The following is a 23,066-nucleotide window of genomic DNA, read 5'->3' as shown; positions in this document are numbered from 1 at the left end:
CGTTCTCATACGTGTGTCCTGATGTTCACACTCAGCTGCACTGTAATAAGTTCTTGCATCACTGGACTTTGCTATAAAAATAATTGTAAAGAAGAAAATAAGACAGGTGACCTCTTGTACAAAAACAAAAATCAGTTTGTTTTTTTTTTAAATGCAAATCTCATAAGTGTTATTGAGAATTAAGAAAACCCACCCAGGCTATGTAGCCTGTTGCATATTTTTCTATAATTTAGCCTTTCTACATTGATATAAATGGGAACAAAATAACACCTGTCTACATAACACAATACACTGCATCAGTGACACAATCTACAATCTGATTTTAATAAACAAGCAAAAAAAAAATTATCATTTTTGTCAGGGTTTAAACTTTGGACTGCATTTGTGGTATTTGGTTGGCGTGCCTAATAAACTGGCAAAACCTACAAATTAATTAATGAGATTTGCTGCTGAACCTGCAGCTGCAAACTTTCAGGCTGTTTTTTTAGTTTGTCTCTTCTCTTTGTCGTTCTTTCTCATTCACGCACAAACACACACGCGCACACACACACACACACACACACACACACACACAAATGACATCAGTGACAGATGCTGATACTTTCAGTCTTACTGTTGCAAAGAGCTAAATGGAATATTTTGTCTTTTTCAAAGAAATAAGAGCAGCAGAGCTGATCTTAGTCTGTATTTCATTATTGCTAATGCGACAGCTAGTGTGTGGAAATTTAGCCCAATCAAAACATCATCAAACATTAGATTCCATTCACATTTAGCATAACCACAGAGCTGTACTCTGTGCAGAGAAGATTTGCTGTTTATTGTAAACATGCAACTTTAATTTGACTCCAATGTAGACTAAATGTGCAAAACAAAATTAAAAAAATGCAACAAAAAAAAAATCATAATTTGAAAAGTGTGAAAAGCACAATGTTTTTCAGATTTTTTCCTTTAATATATGTTTATGTAATGCTAAGTATTTTTCAGGAAGTCCAAATCATACATAGGAAATAAATTTTGCCACGCACTTGGTTTTTGCATCACAGTACACATCAAGTTCCCATACACCGAATCTCTGAATGTCAGCGTTAACAAAATGCTGACATAAGAAAATGTAAAAATTTCTCAGCAGAGCTGCATGTTTTATCTGCACTCTGCTCCTCTGCCAGTAATACTCAGTGGAAATATATGAGCACCAGCAAATGTAGAATATGTGACCATGATATAATTCAGTCAGTTGCTGAAATTAAACCGCAGAACTGTTGACAATACCTCAGAAGGCATTTGCTCTCTATTAAAGGTTGTTAAATGCTGATGTGAGTTCAGAAAATGGGCAAATAGGTGTGAGGACAATGCAGTGAGCTCTTGACATGGGAACAAACGACTCATCTGCTGAACTTGTACAAAAGAAATCTGATTTGGACTATTTTCCAGAATTCATCCTTATTAGCATCTGCATTAGTCATCTGCATCCCTCCAAGCTCACAGTGCAGTAGTTTCCATATGAGGGGTGCTTTCCTTCAGAGTACCTTCACCTCCTATTCAGATACAGTGGAGGTGAACAAACAGCAGCTGAGGGAAAGACCACCTCACAGTAGTGAGTAATGCACTGTGAGGTGCCCCCCAGCTTTGATACGGCGTGTTTCTCAAAAGCCTCAAGTCAAATAAAAAAAACAAAAAACATGATTTCAATTTGAAGTTCAGCGTGGATAGATGAAAGGATTACAATACCAGTCATACAAAAGTCAATGGCTCTTACAAGGAAAAGTCTCACCAAGATGAAGAAAAACAGCTCTGAGGTTTCACCCACACAACATTCTCATGAATATCTGGGTGATGGTCTAAGTTTCTCTTTCTTTCTTTCTTTCTTTCTTCTTTCTTTCTTTCTTTCTTTCTTTCTTTCTTTCTTTCTTTCTTTCTTTCTTTCTTTCTTTCTTTCTTCTTTCTTTCTTCTTTCTGTCTTTCTATCCATCCATCCATCTATCTATATATCTATCTATCTATCTATCTATATCTATCTAGCTATCTATCTATCTATCTATCTATCTATCTATCATCTATCTATCTATCTATTATCATCTATCTATCTATCTATCTATCTATCATCTATCTATCTATCTGCCAGATTGATTATCTTTGGTTATAGGTCTAGCCTGTATTCTGTATTGTCTTGTACTGACATGGTTCTTAATGAATAGAGTGTTAGGAATAACCAACAAAAATGAAAAAGAAAATCTATAATGAATCAATTGTAAAGTGGAAAAAAAATACAGAACTAGCACTTAAGGTAAAAACACTATAGCAACTCTTTGTGGAGTCCACATAAATGTACTTACACATAATATCAGACACAACAAATGCTTCTGTGAAACAACACTTTGTCAATGAGCTCCATTTAACAGCATCACCTCTCAGGTGGCTGAAGTACTCTCTGAAGCAGGCAGATACAGTACCTGTTCCCTTTGCTATCACACCCTTTGTCACCTTAATTTTCTCCTACAAGTGTCTAACTATTCTGATTCAGGGGATGATCTGTAATCTGTGCATTTCCTCTAATCTGACAGTGTTCACTGTGAATATTTCATTTTGATATTGAATGGAATATGCTAAAATATTACGTGTTTGTCTGGCTGTGTAGGCCTGTTTCTAGTACACTGATAGTGACTTCAAAATGAGAATGGAGGGGATGATTCACTTTCATGAATATCCATCACACAAAGGTACCATAAATGTCTTCATTCTCGCACTGGAGATAATGATGATGATTATGAGTTAGCAACGTTAACTAGTGGTTGTAAACACAACTAACTGGCAGTGACGGAGTGATGACGGGATGGTTTGTGTTGCACTTTTGCCATCTCAGTTTCAAAGCAACAACTTGAGCTTCCGTGAACGATGATGAAGATATTTCTAAACAACAAACACTCGCTGGGGAGTGAATGTTTAATTATAATGTAGCTTATTATTTATTTGGCCCCAAAGCTCATCTAAATTAAGAGATTTTTGGAGGTATAACTATAGAATATCTTATTGTCTATGATCCCATACTGTACTCTTCTTGTGTATTCATTGGTTTGCAAATTAAATAGTCTAAACATGATGTTACAGAGAGTGTTTGACGCAAAAGAAACAGGAAATACATTAGAGAGAATCCGTGGGAGGAAGTGGGGCTCCCTGTTTACATCTCTGTCTTATAGTTTCCAGGCTGAGAAAGACAGACCGCAACAAAGTTTGGCGTGTAGCTGAAGTCACATGATCAGCAGAGGAATTACCAAACACCCCACCTCCAACACCTACCCACGGAGCTTATATATAAACCTCTTTAACCCACCTCACAAAAACACATCAGAGAAGCAGAGCCAAAGAGAAAGGCAGATTTTAAGAGTTTGTGGATATCAAAACCAAAACGAACAAATGAACTTGTTGGAATGTTTTATCTTTGCGGTGGTTTCCATTCTTATAACAGGTAACGGCAGGATTGATTTAAAAACAAATCTGCGCTAAAATGTACTTTTTTTTTTTTGCAGTTCTTTTCTTTTTTTTAATTTTGACATGAATTTCATGTGTTTCTTCACATAGGAGTTAGACGTGTGGTGACGTACACTGAAGTAATTGCTGCAGAAGGCTCGCAGGCTGTGCTACCCTGTCAGTACCCTGCACCACTGATCAGCCATCCACTTATCATTGTCTGGAGTCACATGGAAAAAAGGGTAAGATTAAACTTAATAATTTTTTTTTTAATTTCTTGCTGTTCTCTCTCTCATGTTTCATATCTAGAATAACCAAGTTTAACCAGCCACAAACACCAACAAATTCCCCTTTCATCTTCAAATTAAAAAACTTGTATCTACATGTTGATGACTCTGGATTGTTGTAACTTACCTTCACCCACAGCACTATTTGGAGAAAGGAACGGAACGGTCTGGAGTACCGGGGTTCCAAATGGTCCCAGCGTGTGCAGTGCCCCCACAACCAGTATGACAAGGGTAAATTCAACCTTCAGATTAACAGCGTGACTGAGGAGGATGGAGGGCTTTACTCTTGTAAGCTGGATGATGGAAAGCATGACAATCAGGTCATGCTCAGAATTATTAAAGGTAAGAAACTGAAGACATCCCCATGTTTTTATATTCTACTCAAACTGCTGCCGCTACATGAACTTGTTAAAGATTAACATGGCACTAATGGACCCAGCCCAAACTCACTAATTACACAAGACCATAGAGCTTTTCATCATATAGAGTAATATTAGACTCTGATCATTAAAATTAATATTACAGTATGTTGTTAAAAGACTGTAGTATGTAGCATTTACTGTAAATTAACAGGAATCCAACTCATTCTCACTTTCTTCCTTTACAGTGTCCATCAGTCCACCAGATCCTATTTCAGGGACTTACGCTTCACTCAGTTGTTCGCTGACACCCTGGCGTCATGGAGTTTCTGTGGAGTGGAGGCTGAACAACACTCCATATTTTCCTCAGACTAGAACCATCTGGAGTAAAGAGAATGCTTTAAAGAATTTAAGAGTAACTGAGAAAGAGAGTGGAACCTGGACCTGCGTCGTGAGTTACGATGGAAATAAGGGGCAAGCTTCAGCAACTATGTCTGTGAAAGGTGAAATATAAACCTGGACATCTAATTTATGAATCTGTTAGATAAAGGTTTTTTTTGTGCCCTTAACAGTTTTTTTTTCTTTTCTCAACAGGAATCATCCAACCACCCAAAGATAATGCCAAGGTTTATGCTGCTGTGGGGTCTGCAGTCACTCTCCCCTGTGTGTTCACCCCCAATTTAAGACCTTTAAGCTCAGGCTGGAAGAAAGTGAATGCTGGGGGTCCATCTGCTCGCGACCTCCAACTTCTTTCTTTGCCTCTGTCCTCATCACCTGCTCGACTCCGCTGGGATAAGTCCATCCATATTAGTGAGGTCACGTATGAGGATGAAGGAAACTACACATGTGCTGGGACCGTAGGATCGCAAAGGCTGACTCGGACTATGCAGCTTGTTGTTGCTAAAGGTAAGTTTCTACTCTTTCAGTTTGAGGGAAAATCCACCGCATCTTTATTTTTGCTATAATTTCTCGTTTCTCTTCTCAGTTGTCCCATTAAAGGAAAAACACTCTATGACGCTGACCTGCCAACTGGCCGACGCAAGCGAGGTCATCAAATACGAGTGGGTTCATGTGACTTACGACCAAAATGGCACAGCGTTAACCGGACCCATCTGGGAGGGGAAGGATGTAACTATTAGTGACGGGTCAGAGGAGAGCTGGAGCGAATGGACATGCAGCTTCTATGGGAAAGAAGGCCTTTTGGGAAATGTAACATACAACATTCACCTGATGAGTAAGTTCTCTCTTATTCTGCTTATGTTGTGCTGAAAATAAATATACACAATTATTACCAAATAAAACACATCATTTGATATTTTCCTCATTGCAGGTGGTCTGAGTGGGCGGAAATCCTCGGGTCTCTCAAATAACACCGCCACCGTGGTCGGACTCAGCTTTCTCCTTGCTGTTCTGCTCCTCATACTGGCTCAGATGTACAAAAACCACCAAAGGGTAAAAAAGCAGTAGTTAATTCAAAAATTGTAAATTTGAAATAAAACACTGAATAAATATTAAAATGTGCACTCATGGATTAGATCTTCAGAGTTTTCTTTGACTAACTCTGTACATTTCTTCTCCACAGAGGAAAAGGATCTTCCAGTACCCTGCCCTGGAGACCATTGTTCACACCATCTCCAACGAGCGGGAGGAGAGAGAGAGGAACCGAGAGAAAAATTAAAGACATATAAAATTCAAGACTTCGCTGGAAGAATTTCAGAGCACTAAACTGAAGTGAAATCTTTTGCCGCCTGCAATATTTTTGAGAGACTCTTGTTTACACAGATTTTGTAAATATTTTCAGAGCAGATACTGTAGCAATGCTGCTTCATTCAAAAAAAAAAAAAATGAAGTGCATGATATCCTTTATTTCAACTGTAAATGTTTTTAACTGTTTGTGTGTGATGATTTATTTGCTTGTATATGACAAACTGAGAGCAAACTGCTTTACAAATAAAGTGCATTTAAGAGAAATAGATCTGGTTTTATTTGTTACATTTATATACAGTATGAATCCTGATGGTCAATGGCAGGGAAATATTATTGCTCATATAAATAAAATACACAGTAATTTAGAAAAAAAAAGTATATTTACATCAGACACTAGTTCTATATACCAAACACTGGCTATATTTATCACTATTTTATATTCATTACAGAATGATGAATTCAAGCATTAAAGAACAAGGTGCAGCATCTTAAGATATTTGTGCAAAGAAGTCTCTTTTGTAACGTTCCCTTCCCACTTTTATAAAAAAAAAATAAAATTTCTACCCTTGTCAGATTGTCACTCTGAAATTAAGATTCACAGACTAAATTTTGAGCCAACTCACTGAGACCGACCTCAGTTTGCTGGCTGGCAGTTTAGTGCTGAAACCACTCAGTGGCTACAGGTGCGATGCAGCTTCAGCGCTACACCTGACTGCACTCCCCATCTTCTTGCTCTGACAGTTCACTAAGAACCCATGAGGCCATATATTGGTTGAGTTCCTCCATAAGGCTATTTCTTCCAGGATGCAAATGATCCATGACTTCTTCATCATCAAAGCACCAGCCTGCCCAGTCCACATTTTCACCATCTGTAAACATAACACTGAAAGGAGGAAACAGAAGGTCAAAACTGATCATTCTTTTAACATTTACTGGCTCAGTGGTTTCTTTTTACAATCATAGGTTTATAGGATTACACCTTAAAGGGCTTCTAGTCAATTAAGTTTACATTTATATTATTAACCTTACTCTGCAGAGCGACTAATGTTATTAAACTGATGCAGTGGAGGATATTTGAATTAATGGGGTCATGAAGGAGAAGTTTAAACAGTAGAAAATGGAAATATTAAAAAAAAAGCTTATACTTTGGTACAGTACTTAGTACATTTTTTTTGTTACCATCCAACACTGATGATTAGTATCATGCATAACACTGTACTTAATCAGTCAGGTGTTCAGACAATCAACAGTTTTCCATATTATCAGAACATTAAATTTAAATGAATGTTCAACAAAACTTGCTGAATTATACATAATGTTCACTATCCAAAGGAACAATTAAGACTTGTACTGAAATACAGAAAATACTGAATAAAAACAATTTTAGGAGTCCTGCTAACTCTCTGGTATAAAAATCTCATTTTAAAACATGAAAATGTTTTTGTTGGTGTTTTGTGAGGAAAAAAAAAAAAAGGCTTCGTTATATTCATTATTTTAATCAGAACTTAACGATGCTCACAGCATACTGAGGTTCGAAACAGTAATTCAAAGTTTCCACTGTCATGTAAAAATCTATTCATTACCAGCCTACACCTCACTGAAAACTCATTTAAAGATTAGAAGCTTGACAGACTTAAAGATATATTTTCCGACTAACAGAAGTCACGTATGCTAACTCCGTCTATTATTTTAAGACAGCCCAGTTAAATGCCTGATCTACCCAACAGTGTTTGCTACAACACAAACTTTCAGTATGTGGTGCAAACAAGAGAAAGCACCCACCCGACCCCACTGTGGTCGCCACTGCGGTAAGTGCATTGTGCAGTATATAATCAACAACAATGCAAGGCATTATGAAGGCACAATTACTGTAATACCACAAGTGACTTCAAATGTCACTGGAAATTTTACTGCGGCATATCTTTATTGAACAGCATGGAAAACTGTGGCTTTAAAGGCTCAACTTGCTGCGTTTCATCTTGATAACCCCTCTATTCTGAGGAAATCTAATGTAATGTTTGAAAGATAAAATAAGTAATGCAAAAGCAAAGCAAAATTATGAGTGACACGATAGATGCATGTTTCCTCAAATGTTTGCCATGTGATATGTTTGACACTTTTCTTTCACAGGTATTGCTTATTTCTTACACAATGCATATCACTTGTCTGACAAACGTTTAATAAATATTGAAATGACAGTGCTTATTTCCAACTCTGTCTTTATTTTTGGACTCTACTGGGGTGGCTCTGCATGATTCGCAGTTCAAATTAGGCCTCATTTATCTTCTACTGGGCCTTGGTGCGCTTTTCAGCGCCTCTTTCTTTAAGCCAGCTTTCTTCTGATCGGCACCCCTCAAAAACAGAAAAGTCGAACAACAGGTGGGTGGGGTTTATGTGCTCACAGTCAGGCCTGTGTGCTTAAGAAGACCATATTAGGGATAAGACCCGTCTTTGACGTCATTCATACCCTGAAACTGAACATTTAGAGCGAAACAAAAGCTTGGGCTTTTGGTTCACAGGGGACAACAGAAAATAAGGAGAAGACTAAAAAGCCCCTTTTAAACAAAATGTTAACAATAAAAATGATGAAAGTCAAAGGGACTAATCACTGCCATATACTAACCTGTTCCCCTGCTCATCTTCATCGCCGTCCACCAGCTGCTCCTTCCATCCCTGACTTACAGTGAGGGCCCTGTGTCTTGTTACCTCAACTTCCTCCCACTCTGTGTCTCTGTCTCCATCGCTGCATGGTGGTGAAGGTGTGGCAGAAAATGAGGGAGAAGGAGGAGGGTATCCTGACCTCGGATTTGACATTTTTAAATTTCTGTCTTTTTTTAACCCTCCTCTCTCCTTCTCTCTTTCTTTTGCTCTATCTAAAAGGCCCTGCAGAGGTGAGGGATGACTGCCCTCTGCTTGGGATGGTGTGTACGAACTACGGGAGGGCAGGCTAATTCTTGCTCCCCTTTCAGTGCTCATGGTGGGTGTGGAGGAACTTCTATGCGTTTTCATTTTGGGCTTTTTATTTTGGAACTTCATGCCAGGCAGCTCAGATTCGGAAAAGGCTTGGGGATCAGGAGAGGGACTCTCACTGCTAAACATGCCTGGGTTTGACCTCAGGGAGCCCAGTCTGAGCACCCGCTGTGAATTGGATGGGTAGGTGGGAAGAGAGTTCCTTTTCATTTTTGGGTTGCAGTTAGAGCCCGAATTAGAGGAAGAGTAGTTGTTTGAAGCAGCTGAAGTTTGTTCCCAACCCTGAAAGAACTCCTTGGATGTCTGAGAAGGGGATGGCTTTGTGCTGACTGGTCTCCTCCGCTGTATTGAAGGTGACTTTAAATTTCTGGAGACCCAAGCCTGTTGAGCTGTCTCAGTGTCTCCAAACAAACTGACACTGGAATTTCTCCTTTTGCCCTGGTTCACAGAAACAGAGTCGAAGTCTTTTCTTAATGTTTCTCGTTGACTCTGCTGTCTTAAAAACTCAAATCCCTTCCTTATTACTGGTTGATTATTAGGTTGTAAAGTGGTATCTTCATTTGTTGGGTAGTCAACATCTGGGAGTCCACCTGGTAAAAAATTGTGTAGTCCTATTGTGTTGTATCCAAATGGGCTTGCAGCATGTCTGTGAGTGAAATCATTGAGCAAAGGGGCAGATTGCACACTGTGGTTCCAAGTCACGCTCTGCTCATCTGTTATCTGAGTTTCAACAATATCGTGTTCTTTCTCCCCCTGGTTTCCAGCATGATCTTGTCTCACCCCCATTTCTATCCATTCAGGCTCTGTGAATGCTGGTGGCTGAAGCGGGCTCCTCTTGTGCCCAAATTTCTGTGTACTGTCTTTAGACTGGGAGTACTGAAAAAGTAACTCACTTTTCTCGGAGGACACATCATCCAGAGGTCGATACTGCTCTGCCGCTTCTGACCCATTTACTGAGTGAGCGATGATACTGAATTCATCCATTGAAGTCTCCATTCCTGGATGTGTAACGGGTTGGTCTTCTGTCTCCATGTCATCTGTCACTGCTTCTTCATCTTGCTGGTTTATTTTTAAAGTCTCCAACCTGCTGTTCTCTGTCTCTCTCAGCTTCCTAAGTGTTTCCTAACAATCAATCAAAAAAAAAAAAAAAAAGTCACTCAACTTGTCTCTCACACACACACACACACACACACACACACACACACACACACACACACACACACCCCTTTACAACCTACCAGTTCCACACATTTCCACCATAAAGCTGTAACCACTGCTGCGACTCTTTATTGCAGGAGCTAAGAAATGTATTAGTATTGCAAATGCGGCCCACAGATTCTGTCCGCTATGATTTTTCTTTCTATGGAAAGTACCACAAGTTCTACTAGTAAAACTATGTTATAAATGTTTATGAAACCTGTCAAACTGTGGGCTGGTGCTGAAAAGGCACTGGCTTCACCTTGGTATAAAAAAATAGGTCAGTTGTGAGGAAAATTGTGTTTTGGAACAGAGTTTGTAGAAGGATTGCTGGTGTAACTTGCATGCTTGGAGTTAGATCAGACTGTTGGAGCAGGTTGTCTGTCTCAAATCATCAAATTTTTATACCAAAAAAATTTTCTCCTCAGCTACCTCTGATTTGCCTGAAAAATTGGAACTATATAGTGAGTGCTGTGAAATTATACCTTCACACGTTTCCAAGCAGTCCTGAAAACTCCCATATTTGAGCACACACTAATAAAAAAAAAAAAACCCTCACGTTGTAAAAGTGTTGCATTTCACAATAACGCAAAATAAAACAAGGGGGATGCTTTTAACATGAAATTTGTAGTCACAAAAATGAAGAAAATTATATTTTCATTCAACTTTCATGCTGGCTGAGCAAATATGACCAAATGTCCCACAAAAACAAAAATATCAGTAGGTAGTCCAATCCAAACTCTGGAGTTTACAGATGGTACTCTAATTATAACTGAGACAATAATTTTGTTAAATTTTGTTATGTGCATATTTGACATTTTTTCAGCCCAGTTTGTTGGCATGCATACTGCCCCGGAGGAGTCTGATAATTCAGTTTAAAATATGCAGTTTAAAATGTACTAAGAGGCACAAAAAACCCAACAAACTGCTGAACAGTCACTTCATCTGCAGGCCTTTTTCCACTGTTCTGCGTATCACTGACTTATTAACAATGAGAACATCCACTCAAGCTGAGACAAAATACAACTCAAGTGCAAGTGGAACATGGACCACAACAAAATTCCACTGAGAAGCTGGAAAATATGAAATAACAGAGCCGCAGTATTGCACACCTCTCTGCAGCTTCTCTCCTCCTTATTAAACTCTGGCTCTCTCTCACATAGTTTTTGACCTTCTTCCCTTTTCCCTTCTTCTCTTTTTCCTCCCCCTTAACCAGTCGCGGCAGATGGCTGCCCCTCCCTGAGCCCAGAGGTTACTTCCTGTTAAAATGGAGATTTTCCTTCCCACCATCGCCACGTGCTTGCTCATAGGGGGTCGTCTGCTTTCTAAATATTGCAGTCTTTACCTTACAATATAAAGCACCTTGAGGCAACTGCAGTTTTGAATTGGCGCTGTATAAATAAAACTGAATTTAACTGAACTGACCTGAACTGAATTGAAGTTGGGTCACTGTGCTTCTTTATCTTCATGCTACAATAGTAAAGCTATAACACTGAATGACCAAAATAAATTTTTGTTTTTTTTTAATTTCTGACAACTATTTGGGGTTTACAGCACTGTTATTGAACTGTTTCAATCCAAAACAAAAACTGACACTGCCATTGCAAAAGGCCACAGTGCTGTTGCAGCTAAAGCTGCAACCAGACTACAAAGACTTCAAAACTTGTAATAAAAATGTGCGTTGTTTTATTTTTGTTTGTTTTTTTGTCACCTTCGCCTGGTGGATGGCGGATACCCATAAGGAGCAGCTCTCTGTGGTGCTGGTGACGAGTATGAGGACATTCATTGCACTCTGAAGCTCACCTACCTCCACAAGGACAAATGAATCTGAGAGAAGCAGAGAGACAGTTAGATTATCTGTTCTAAAATAATTAAACTACATCCAAGTGTCTCAACTCTAAATGAACATGTTACTTACAGCCATCTTTCAGTGCTATGCAGTAGGTTCTGTCGAGGGCCAGGGGAGGTCGGACCACCTTCAGCCGCTCTGCTTTCTTCTGGACTTTGGTGAATAGAAGCACATCTGAGAAAAGCAGAGCCACAAACTCTAGCTGCATCACATCAAGAAAAGAAAAAAAAAAAAAGAAGAAGAAAAGAAGCGATCTTACAAGTTAGTTCTGAGGAAAGCAAAATAAAAGTGCAGCAATTAAGTGTGCCATTTTTTCTCACTTTACTGTCCTTCCTGCCCCGAAACCTTAAGTTCTCCTCCAGCAGTAGCTTGCGCATGACTCCAGGACCCACGCCTCTGATGGGACACGTTAGGTCAAACTGGCAGATCTCTCGGACGTGCTGTCAATGAAATGCACTGTATGTAATCATCAGTAGCATTTCATCAGTACAAAGACAGAGAAAAATATCTTTCTGAGCTTCTTGTTTACTATTGATGGATGCTCTGCTGAACATAAACTGCATGGCTAGCTACATCTCACCAATTCATAACCCACTCTTGTGTAAATCCCACCCTTTTGAAAACCACAACAATAAACCCAGCGCCCACTGAACTTAGTCATCACAGCCCTGTGAGCTTCACGTCCACAAAAAGAAGTGCCTGCTGCACATCAACCCTGATGTGGCATCTAAGCTCTAACATCATAAGCAAACTCCTTTCTCCAGATTTCAAGGCATACAACACATAACTCTGCACTTTTTATGTGTAATAAACTGAATAGGCTCTTTTTGTTTCTTGCAGTAAAAAAACTGCCAGCACAGAATGGCATCTGTTATCACCAAGGATCAGAATGTTCTCTGGGCCTAAAAATGACTAATTTCTGTTGAAAGAAAGGAAAAAAAATTCCAAAGAGAGACAGATGTGTTTTACCTTGTCAATTTCTTCATTTATGCCCTCCACCTCGTACCCCTCCACCCTCTGAGCAGAGATGGAGAGGGCGAGCTCCTCATCTCTCACCCGCATGTATTCATTTATACTTTCCAAAAAATCTTTTACACTGGACAGCTGGACAGGAGAACAGACAAACAGGGCCAGTGTGACACAGTGAGTCAGATATTGCATCTATAAAGGGACAAATATTTTATGCTGAACTTAAAAGGATTTTATTTAATAGTTTACAGTCCTCACCATGCCCCTGAGTGCGTGCTGCACGTGAGGGTCCTGGGTGTGTTTGAGCACAGCTTTGAGCAGCAGGGGATACTTTGTGATCCTCTGATGGGGTTTGGCCTGCATGTCTCCAAGACGCATCCGCTCACCCTGAGGATGATTCTCCACCCACTGGACAGGACGAAAACAACATAAATATTATCCCAACTTGGTGCTGTCATTATAAAATCTCCTCATAACCAAGTTTCTTAACTGTGAATTAAGTCATATAGTCAGGTCCCTAATTTGTTGGACAAATATGCAGTTTTTGCAGTTTTGACTCTGCACACCACCAGAGTGGATTTTAAATCAAACAGTCAACATGTGATTGAAGTGCAGACTTTCAACTTGCTTTAATTGAAGGGAATCAAGAAAAAAAAATGCATTCACTGTTTAGGAATTACATAGATTTATTTACACAGTCCCCAATTTTCAGAGGCTCAAAGGTAGTTGGACAAATTGGCTCACAAACAGTTTCATGCCCAGGTGAGGCCTCTACCGTTGTTATTTCATGACAAATGGAACAGACATAAAATCTGGAGCTGATTCAAAGGGTTGAATTTTTATTTTAAAGCAGTTCGCTGTAATTTTAAATATGAGGCCAGAAGAGATGTCAGTGCAAGCGAAGGAGACAATCAATAGGCTGAAAATCCAAAATAAACAGAAAGACAGCAAAAACCAATAAACTGCATAACAACCGAATTATTTCCCCAGTTAAGACAAGAGCAACAACTTCACAGCAACTAACCAGGTCAAGAACACTGTCAAGGAGGTAGGCGTACCATTATCAAGATTTACAATCAACAGACGCCTTCATGAATGTAAATATAGAGGGTTTACAACAATGCACAAACCACTGGGTATGATCAAGAACAGGAAGAACTGATTAGATTTTGCATAAAAACTAGATATTCTCTGATTAGATTGAGCCAAATGCTACAAAACTGATCAGTCAGCACTTCACAGTGGAAAGACTCAAAGCATGCAACAGTAACCCAAGAGTTCCTCAAGGCAAAGAAATGGGATATTCTTCAATGGCCAAGTCAGTCACCGGATCTCAGCCCAACAGAGCACGCTTTCCATTCACTGAAGACAAAACTGAAGGTGGAAAAAAAAAGAAATCCACAAACAAGCAGCAACAGAAGGTGGCTGCAGTAAAGGCCTGGCAGAGCATCTCAAGGGAGGAAACAGCATTTAGTGATGTCCATGGCTTCGAGACTTTCGTTGAACCCCTTGAATTAAAGCAAATGCTCCTTCCACCACAAGGAACCGATGGATGAAGCAGAACTAAAGAAAGCTGGCGCTTCAATCACATACCGTTTGTTTGATTAAAAATCCACTCTGTACGACACCACAGTGGATTAAAACTGCAAAAAATGTGTTTATCCAATAAATCACCAAACCGTACTTCAAAGCATCTAAACTCATCAGCAAGCATCAGTTCACAGAAATCTCTGAGGATTATTCTTCTTATATTAAATAAAATTAAAGACTCTGATCTCTAAAACTCATTTAAAACTTCATGAATGAAACCATAACTGGAAAAAAAAAACCTGTTAACAGGGATATTTTTGTTTTAACAGCCACACCCTCATTGCCTAGTAAGTGCTATTTCTTGGTAAGTGGAGGCTTTAACTGTTAAACAAAAGGTAACAGTAGCTGATGCTACTGGAAATATACACAATACAGTAATGTATCTGTTACGTTTTGTTTTTTTTAAACACAAGTTAACACTGAAAAAAGATTACAATCATTTAAAGCTACTTTCAGCCGCTCACTTATTCACAAGGGGTCGCAACAGCAGGTCGTGCCGCATGTTAGATTTGGCAGATTTTTACATCGCATGTCCTTCCTGAAGCAAACCCAACGGGATGTGCAGCTCCTCCCAGGATCAAACTGGGGATCTTTTGCTTGTTAGGCAAATACGTCAACCACTACACTACGGGGTTCATTATTTTATGTCAGAGGTTTTTAATGCTTTATGCAAGTCACGCTGCAGGCCGCAATCTTCTTGCAGACACTTTTCCCATAAATGTTCTGCACTAATTTTTGTGAACTAGAAATCTTTCGCAACGCTGTTAAGGCTGAATCATTTGGAGAAGACGTTGGTGCCCTTCAGGAAGCAGCTCTAAGAAGTCGCCCACAAGATTATGAAAACCACAAAACACAACCAATAGCAACAGAGTTCTTAGTCAGCCATTAAAATGAATTCCATTCAAATAATAACTGGGTTAGTGTGGGAGAGCATTTCAATATATGAATGCTCTTTGATCCTCACATTTATAGTTCGCATGCTCATGCTTCATATGGATGTTATCGCTGCTTTGCTGTACCTGGACATAAGTGAAGAAATGTGGGCTGCTCTCCATCTGCCTGCGTGAGAACTCAAGATTGTTTTCCTCCTCCCAGCAGTAATGATGATAGCAAGAGAAGCGCTCCTGAAACTGGGAACAAAAAGAATTGAAAGGATTTTTTAAAAAAATCCTGCATTAAAAAGTAAAACAGTTGCATATGAGGTTTAGCGCACTTGTTATGAGTGAGAGCGTTAAAATGTCCCCGTAAATCCACGTCAGTATGTTTATCGATATCATTACTGATGCAGAGATTAGTGCTAAAGGTGCACTGAGTTTAAGATGAGGACGATTTTGTCGATGGTTTTGAGACATAACGCCATGAAACTTACACAAGTGCAATGTGGAAAATACTTGTACATTCACATATCATGAGTTTCATATTTTTAACCTTTTGTGTGCATGTGAAAATTTTACTCTTTGTTTTCAAACTTGCCTGGAGAAGATCATGGTGCTGGGTAGCTTTTTTTTTGCACATCATTGTATTATAGTTTATATGCAAAAAAAAACACTGACAAAACATTATATGAATATTTTGCAAATGTGCAAATAACCTTAACTCTAACTGTCATATAAATTTGGCAGAAAAATGTGACATTTCCCATCTGAAATGTAGGTACAGTTAGGTCTATTATTATTGTACACCACCTTAGAAGATTTTCAATCAAATAATCAATATATGATTGAAGTGCAGACCTGGTTACTTGGTTGAAAAGCCAACAAAAATCTCACTTTACTGTTCTGGGTTTTTGTTTTTTTCAGTTATAGTTCCATTAATCAAGTTTTACATGAGTTTTAGAGCTCAGTTTTGCCTCTGTACAACACCACAGTGGATTTTTAATCACGCAATCAATATGTGATTGAAGTGCAGACTTTCTTTAATTCTGCTCCTTCCCTCTGTTCCATTCAAGGGGTTTAACAAAACAAAAGTCTAGAAGCCATGGACATTACCAAATGCTGTGTTTCCTCCCTTGAGATGCTCTGATAGGCCTTTGCTTTGAAAAGCATGCTCTGTTTGGTTGAGCTCAGGTGGCTGACGTGGCCACTGAAGAATATCCCATTTCTTTGCCTTTAGAGCTCTTGGGTTGCTTTTGCAGTATGCTTAAGGGTCATTATCTATTTGCACTTTGAAGTGCTGACTGATCAGTTTTGCAGCATTTGGGTGAATCTGAGCAGAAAGCATATAGTGAAGTCTATATCTAATCTGACCTCCTTGTAATTGAGCACACCCAGTGGTTCACACCTTGCTGTAAACCCTCTATATTTACATTCATGAAGGCGTCTGTTGATTGCAGACCTTGAAAATCATACGCCTACCTCCTGTTTTTGACTTGGTTAGATGTTGTGAAGTTGTTTTTCTTAACCATGGAAATAATTCTGTCGTATTCCGTGGATTTTCGGGCCTTTCAGTGTTGCTGAGCTGGCAAATGCATTAGTTATTTTTAAGGATGTACCAAATTATTGATTTGGCCACTCCTAAAGTTTTTGCTATCTGTCTGATATTTTTATTTTTTGTTGTTTAGTTTGTTTTGTTTTTCAGCACAGTGACGGCCTCCCTCACTTGCATTGACATCTCTTGGTATTTAGATGCTTTTTAGCAAAGTATAAACTGGCCTTCTTGTTCTTGAGCATAATCAGTGGGCCAGTGGTTTGCATGCTGTTGTAAACCCTCTATATTTACATTCATGAAGGCATCTGTTGATTGTAGTCTTGATAATGACACACCCACCTCCCTTACAGTGTTTTTGACCTGGTTAGCTGCTGTGAAGTTGTTTGTCATAACCATGGAAATAATTCTGTCATCGTGAACTTTAGTTGTTTTCTGTGGTCTTTCAGGCCTAAAGCTTTTGCTCTCACTCTGAAAGGTTGATTTTGGACTGTGTATATGAATGACTGTAATTCCAAAAAGTTAATGCAAAAATTTTTTCTTAAAAAGCAAAAAACAAAACTTAAAGCTCGGAGTCTGCACATCAATCGCATCTTGACTGCGGTGGTGTACAGAGTCAAAACTACAAAAATTGCATATTGGTCCAACAAATAAGGGACAACATAACATGCAGAAATGCAAGCGCATATGGAAACAAAAACTGTACATATAAGTCCCCTTATAAAGAGCTAAAAGCGTGATCTGAGAGGTAAGACTCAATAACTATAAAATGTTTGTATGTAATGTATCTGTCACACAGTGGGGGCTTACCTGGAGGCAACCAGCCTCTAACCACATGGGGTCAAAGGGCTTGCCTGTCTTTCGCACTTCCTGTAACATTGGATAAATCACCTCCTGCCAGAACAGCTGGTGCGCACTGAGGATAGCGGGGAGGTTGGAGAAAAGCAACTCGGGGGTCACCTGTTAAAACAGGAAGCGGCAGCAAAAATTTAAATATGTTTAACTCCCCTGCTTAGCGATATTTTCCGACTGCTCAGTGGAAATATGCCGCTGTATGTTCCACTCGCACTCGAGTTGTATTTTTGCCTCAGCTTAAGCGGATGTTCTCGTTGTTAATCAATCTATGTCAGTGGTATGTAGAACAGTGGAAAAAAGGCCTGCAGGTGAAGTGACGGTGCAGCACACTGTTGTGTTTTTAGTGTAGAAGAGGATGCGTGCTTTGCACACTGACCTCCAGGAGAAATCCATGCTGATGCAAGTTGACAAGAGCCGCAATAACCAACTGTAGGAGGCAGACACAGCTTTGTTATACATCCTGTTGAAAATCCCTTCTCAGTTCTGAAACTTTACTCTTTGATGTGTCTGTCGGCAGCTAGAGAGTGACATCTTACGTCTCTTATAATGAGCAGCTTGTTGATGTAGGCGAGTTCAGTATGTACAAACTCCCACAGCGCCTCCTGTTGGTGTCTCTGCATTTTAGACATAGTCTACCCATGAAATAAAGACAAGAGAAAAAAAAGTTAAGTGATGCGAGAGCTGTCACAGAAAGAATGTGTGGCATTTACATAGTGTGTAATTATTATTGTCACCAACAAGTCCCATAAAAAGAACAAACAAAGAACAAAGTATTGATTCCTCTTTTATTACTTGCCCACTTCCCCAGTTCACACAGGCCACCAAACCCGATTGTTCCTGCTAAAGCTGCGCTTATTAAAAAAAAGTTTTCTTAGATTTCCTAAATACTGCAAGAGGTGAGAGGCATGTCATCTAGTACAATGGCATGGCTTATTCAAGTTAACAGTTTTTGGACTGTAATGAATTTCTGCTGCACAGAAATAAACTACAGGATATCAGGCTTTGGCTCAACTGGTGATATCTGTTAAAAGAATCAATCAGTTGATCAATTTTGGTGTTTTAATTGGATTTCTTGGAAGTAAGAAAAAGATCCTCATGGGGCCCATACTGAGGTAGAGTGCACTATATCTGTCCAGCTCTTCTCCAGCGTGGTTCCCTGACTTTCCTCCTTCCATCTCCACCGGTTCACCGGCAGAGTGGAGGCCTCCAGAGCCTGCTTCAACACATCCAGCTGAACTCGCTCCTGGGAAGTTGTTGGAAAACAAAAAAAAAAAAAAAAAACAGAAGTCAGGTACAGAAATGAGAGGAAAATCTGAAAATGTACCGAATCAGTCTTTGTTTATTAGAAACAGTTGTTAATTTTGGACACAGGCTATGTCTAAAATTATGACAGTGGAACAGAATGAGGTGCGCTGCAGTCAATTTGGGCGTTTGAGTGGGCGGATGCCTTTACAGCAAGTCTGTATCTGTTCCTTAGAAAAGCAGAATGTAGTTTGATGAGCACAGCACAATACCTCAGACACTTTGTCAGACACTCCCTGGCTGAAAAAGACTTGTTTGAGTGGTGTTCTGGTTTTGGCTCCTGCAGAAGTTCCTTTACTCAGTGTTGCAAAGTCAGTCACAACCTTTTGCTTGGTTCGCCTCTGGAAATATGAAAAATATTGCTGGACATTTGAACATGTATGCACAAGAAAGGATTGCAAAACAGTTACCACCAGAATATTCAAAAATAAATACATAAAGACAGTGTAACACACTGACTTGCAATATAATTTTTCTGTACTGAACTATTGCGCTTTTGCTGATGTAAATTATGCAAATAGTCTTGTACATTAGGTTTAGATTCAGTTCTAGGTGTGTTATTTTCTCAGGAAGAAGTTAAAATAAAGTGCCAATTTATTTATTTATTTTTTTTAGTATATAATCATACAGAATCCAGACTGATTTTAATTAAAGTACTGTAGTAAATCTGATTCATTTTCCCCCCACTGTTCCCAGCATGGGAGGTTTCCCCCATCCTCATGCTTCTGTCCCAGTCCACTTGCCTGAAAGCCGATCGTACTGAACTTCTGTTTGTCTGCTGCCCCCTTGTGGAAAACGTTTATGTCTGCAGCCACACTGTCAACAGCATCGGGCTCTTTGGTTTCCATCTCCCTCTGCCTCTCTCCATCCACGCTCTGCAGCCCCATTTCATCCATTGGTGATTCACTTCCCTCTCTGCTGCTTACATGCTGTGTTTTTGAAGTAAGGCTAAAGATAAGCACACAGGGTTACTCACTGCCATTATAATGTGTGTCAGGTCACAGAACTGTTTGTTACAAGGAAAGGCGTTTACACTGAAGCACGAAGAATGAAGGGATGCCGTGTGTTCGTTATCTTTTTAAAAGGCTACTCAGACTTGTCGAAAGATTTGGAAATGCAAAGAAAACAATGATGAATTGTTTAGACAGTGATGCCCGAGATGTTCAGCCTGTGAGTCTGACTGCACATGTATCGATCTGCTTGTTTTAGTTTAAGTTCACTGTTTAATTTTATAGTGACATAAGTGACATGAAGCAGTGGTGCATACCGCAGTATTTATAGTTAAAGTTTCCACTTCCTATCAAGGGACTCGATAAAAAGACAATGAGTAAATGCTCATCACACTGCACAATCTACATATAATGATAAACTGAAATACTATTAAACTCAGTGACAAGTCCCAGATTGCTCAAGGCTAATCCCCACTTTAAAAATGCTTTTCGGGATCCCAGCAGTGACACAGTTTGAGTGTAGGCAATCAGTCCAAATGAACACCTAACAGTTCAGCATAGATATGCACACCAAAAGGTCCCACATGGCAAACCCAACAAGCCTTGTTTTATTTAAACTAGATTAAAATAAGCAAAGTTAGTAAAATTATGAAAACTCAATATATGTCATATATATATGATGGTAATGGTAATAGTAAAATGCTGTGGGAGTTCTTTAAAGAAAATGTAACTGGATGCTGCTACAAGCAGCCTTACCGGCTACAAATGTATATAATATTTTGATATCTGTATATAGTGTTTTGACGTGTGTGCATATGTGTGTATATGTAAATGTGGGTATTGACACTGATATATATATTTATGTATATAGTGCTTATGTATATGTGTATAGATTTTTGCTATTTTATTTTATTCTATTCTATTTTAGTTTAGTTATTTGTTCTTACTCATCCTTTTCATTTTTTCTCTGTATTGAGCTGCTGTAATGCACAAATTTCCCTGTCGTGGGATCATTAAAGTTTTATCTTATCTTATCTTATCTTATCTTATCTTATCTTATCTTATCTTATCTTATCTTATCTTATCTTATCTTATCTTATCTTCAACCATCAGTAACTTTTATGAAAAAGTTTACAGCAAAGTTTGGAGCATAAATATAGTCTTTCTTCTTACATCTGCCTTTTAACGGTCAAAGCTGGGCACCGCTATTTTAATATACATGGCATTTTAAATAACAAAAGTACTTATTTATGTACAATAAAACAAGTCAGATAAGCAGCATAGCTGTGCAAAAACAACCTAAGGGATGGGCCTGATAAAAAAAAACAAAACTGGTGTAATGCACATGAACATGAACATGTATTTGAACTGAGAGATGCTCTAATAGTAGGAGGCAAACTGGTCCACATTCTGTCTTTAAAGGATCAGACTGACACAGTGAATACCAGGAGTCAGCTAGGTGATCAGCAGCAGATTATAGTGACTCTAGCTCCAGTTACACAGCTGTTCAGATCATAGTGTCGCACCTGTAGTATCTGACAATATCTTCAACTTGCAGCATTTCCTGCAGTAACTTAAGGTTTCATTTTTTTTTTTCCACACTGCACCATTTACTGCTGTAGCTTAGTGTCATTGTAAAACTGGCACGTCTAAAGCATTAGGTGTATTTTACATTAACACTTTCTCCAGCATTCATACTCTTATTTATACAGTTTTAGAAGGCAAAAGCAAAGATACTCACACAAGCAACCAGTAGAGTAGTAGTAGTAGTAGTACACCAAACTAATCTGCTGTCACTGTTCTGTCAAACATCAGAGGACTGACGCAGGTGCTTTCATCACAATGTCATACCTGTTTATAATCACTGCCTGTATCCCACGGTAACTCAGTAATTATGAGTGAACTCTAATTACATTAGATTTTTACTTCTTTAAAACTTGATAATTGGTCAGTAAAGACAGGCCTGCTGGTAATTTAATAACTTCAGTAAGTCAACAAATCCAATGCCACACAAGAGTCCATGAATCTAAACATGAGCTCTGACGTGTGGGGCCTTGCCGTAGTGAACACATAAAGCACACTGTTCCTTTTAAAGCAGTGTCTATTCTTTAACCAGCAGCTGTACTTTTAATTAATAAAATCAGAGACTTTACCTGGACTTGTCTGGATCCATTTTGTTTCACAGAGTCATCTTTGGTTTCTGTTAGATTTCTCCTTTCTTTCTGCCTCAGTCGTCCCTCCCTCTCTTTTCCTTTCACCTGCGCCCTTGCCTTCTACAACTGGCCCGACGAGAATGACTGGATTCTGCAGCCAACAACTCAGTGCTGAAGGCTGGTTAATGTGTCGCAGTTAAAGTGCTTAGCAAAATAGAGGCGGTGCCTCGTTTTTTTGAAGGAGATTTGTTTATTGTTCTTCTCAATTGAACTTATTGATCACCCTCAACAAACAGGGAAAAATAATTTGAAAAGTGTGTTTATTAAGCTATTTTGTGTTCATTATATGACAGACCAAAGGGAGGTACTGACATGAAATTTGGTGATGTTGGGAGGACTAGGCAAAAACATGTTTCTACTGGAAGGAAATAATATATATATACACATATATATATAAACTATATATATAGTTTGGTTAGAATGATTTTTCTTCTACTCGAGTTGATGTTGAAAACCTCACGTTGGAGTTCAGACTGACAGTGTGACGGCATTGAAATATGCACAACTGCATTTTCCACACAGCTCAGACACGAAGAGAAAGACACGAGATGTTTATTTAAACTTGAGATATTTACACTTGACAAATGTACAAAATTGTTTGGCACTGATTATCTAGTCAGAAAATACTTTTATTCCAAGTATAAAATCATTTGAAACAGGGTGAAGGTGATCTGGAAACACTTTTTCAGTCCAAGTGTTACTGATTGCTTTGTGAATCTTTAGCCCGAGACTGGTATTTTAAAAGCGGCCTGGCAGAGACACACTGGGACTAGGTGTGTCCTCTTTTCTGTAACAGCATGAATAATGCTTGCATGATAGGGCTTCAAAGAATGCTTATGGGCCTGTGAAAAGCTGCAGAATATGGCAGGGGTCAGGCCTACTGTAAATAGGAACCACAAACTTCCCTATTATTGTTACAGTCCAAATAC

At 39.0% G+C, this 23,066-nt stretch overlaps 2 protein-coding genes across 2 annotated transcripts; one reads left to right on the top strand and one right to left on the bottom strand.

The window, feature by feature from the left end:
• Nucleotides 1-3,347: 3,347 nt before the first annotated feature.
• On the top strand, nucleotides 3,348-6,039 carry lag3 (lymphocyte activating 3). The gene is made up of 8 exons (XM_030750210.1): nucleotides 3,348-3,463; nucleotides 3,577-3,704; nucleotides 3,890-4,094; nucleotides 4,360-4,614; nucleotides 4,706-5,017; nucleotides 5,097-5,345; nucleotides 5,442-5,563; nucleotides 5,694-6,039. Exons 1-8 carry the CDS (start codon nucleotides 3,412-3,414, stop codon nucleotides 5,787-5,789), a joined length of 1,419 nt encoding a protein of 472 aa, XP_030606070.1. The 5' UTR covers nucleotides 3,348-3,411; the 3' UTR covers nucleotides 5,790-6,039.
• On the bottom strand, nucleotides 6,001-22,209 carry plekhg6 (pleckstrin homology domain containing, family G (with RhoGef domain) member 6). The gene is made up of 15 exons (XM_030750209.1): nucleotides 22,078-22,209; nucleotides 19,718-19,922; nucleotides 19,187-19,315; nucleotides 18,781-18,915; nucleotides 18,209-18,304; nucleotides 18,049-18,099; nucleotides 17,628-17,777; nucleotides 15,413-15,523; nucleotides 13,062-13,211; nucleotides 12,804-12,938; nucleotides 12,155-12,274; nucleotides 11,904-12,036; nucleotides 11,697-11,812; nucleotides 8,442-9,910; nucleotides 6,001-6,701 (listed from the first exon to the last, which is right to left on the bottom strand). Exons 1-15 carry the CDS (start codon nucleotides 22,095-22,097, stop codon nucleotides 6,521-6,523), a joined length of 3,201 nt encoding a protein of 1,066 aa, XP_030606069.1. The 5' UTR covers nucleotides 22,098-22,209; the 3' UTR covers nucleotides 6,001-6,520.
• Between the last annotated feature and the right edge of the window lie 857 nt (nucleotides 22,210-23,066).

This window comes from Archocentrus centrarchus, chromosome 16, assembly GCF_007364275.1.
Source record: "Archocentrus centrarchus isolate MPI-CPG fArcCen1 chromosome 16, fArcCen1, whole genome shotgun sequence".
NCBI classification, from domain to species: domain Eukaryota; kingdom Metazoa; phylum Chordata; class Actinopteri; order Cichliformes; family Cichlidae; genus Archocentrus; species Archocentrus centrarchus.
Note: the sequence above shows the minus strand (reverse complement) of the source record. Positions and strands in the feature narration are given on the sequence as shown.

Bases quoted from the DNA above. Each gene is read 5' to 3' on its own strand.
- lag3 (XM_030750210.1), top strand. From the start codon at position 3,412: ATGAACTTGTTGGAATGTTTTATCTTTGCGGTGGTTTCCATTCTTATA. The intron at 3,705-3,889 runs AGGGTAAGATTA...ACCTTCACCCAC, and splicing joins TCTGGAGTCACATGGAAAAA to AGCACTATTTGGAGAAAGGA. The intron at 5,564-5,693 runs GTAAAAAAGCAG...TCTTCTCCACAG, and splicing joins TGTACAAAAACCACCAAAGG to AGGAAAAGGATCTTCCAGTA.
- plekhg6 (XM_030750209.1), bottom strand. From the start codon at position 22,097: ATGGATCCAGACAAGTCCAG. The intron at 19,923-22,077 runs GTAAAGTCTCTG...GCTTATCTTTAG, and splicing joins ATGGATCCAGACAAGTCCAG to CCTTACTTCAAAAACACAGC. The intron at 18,100-18,208 runs GTAAGATGTCAC...TGCCTCCTACAG, and splicing joins AGCTGCTCATTATAAGAGAC to TTGGTTATTGCGGCTCTTGT.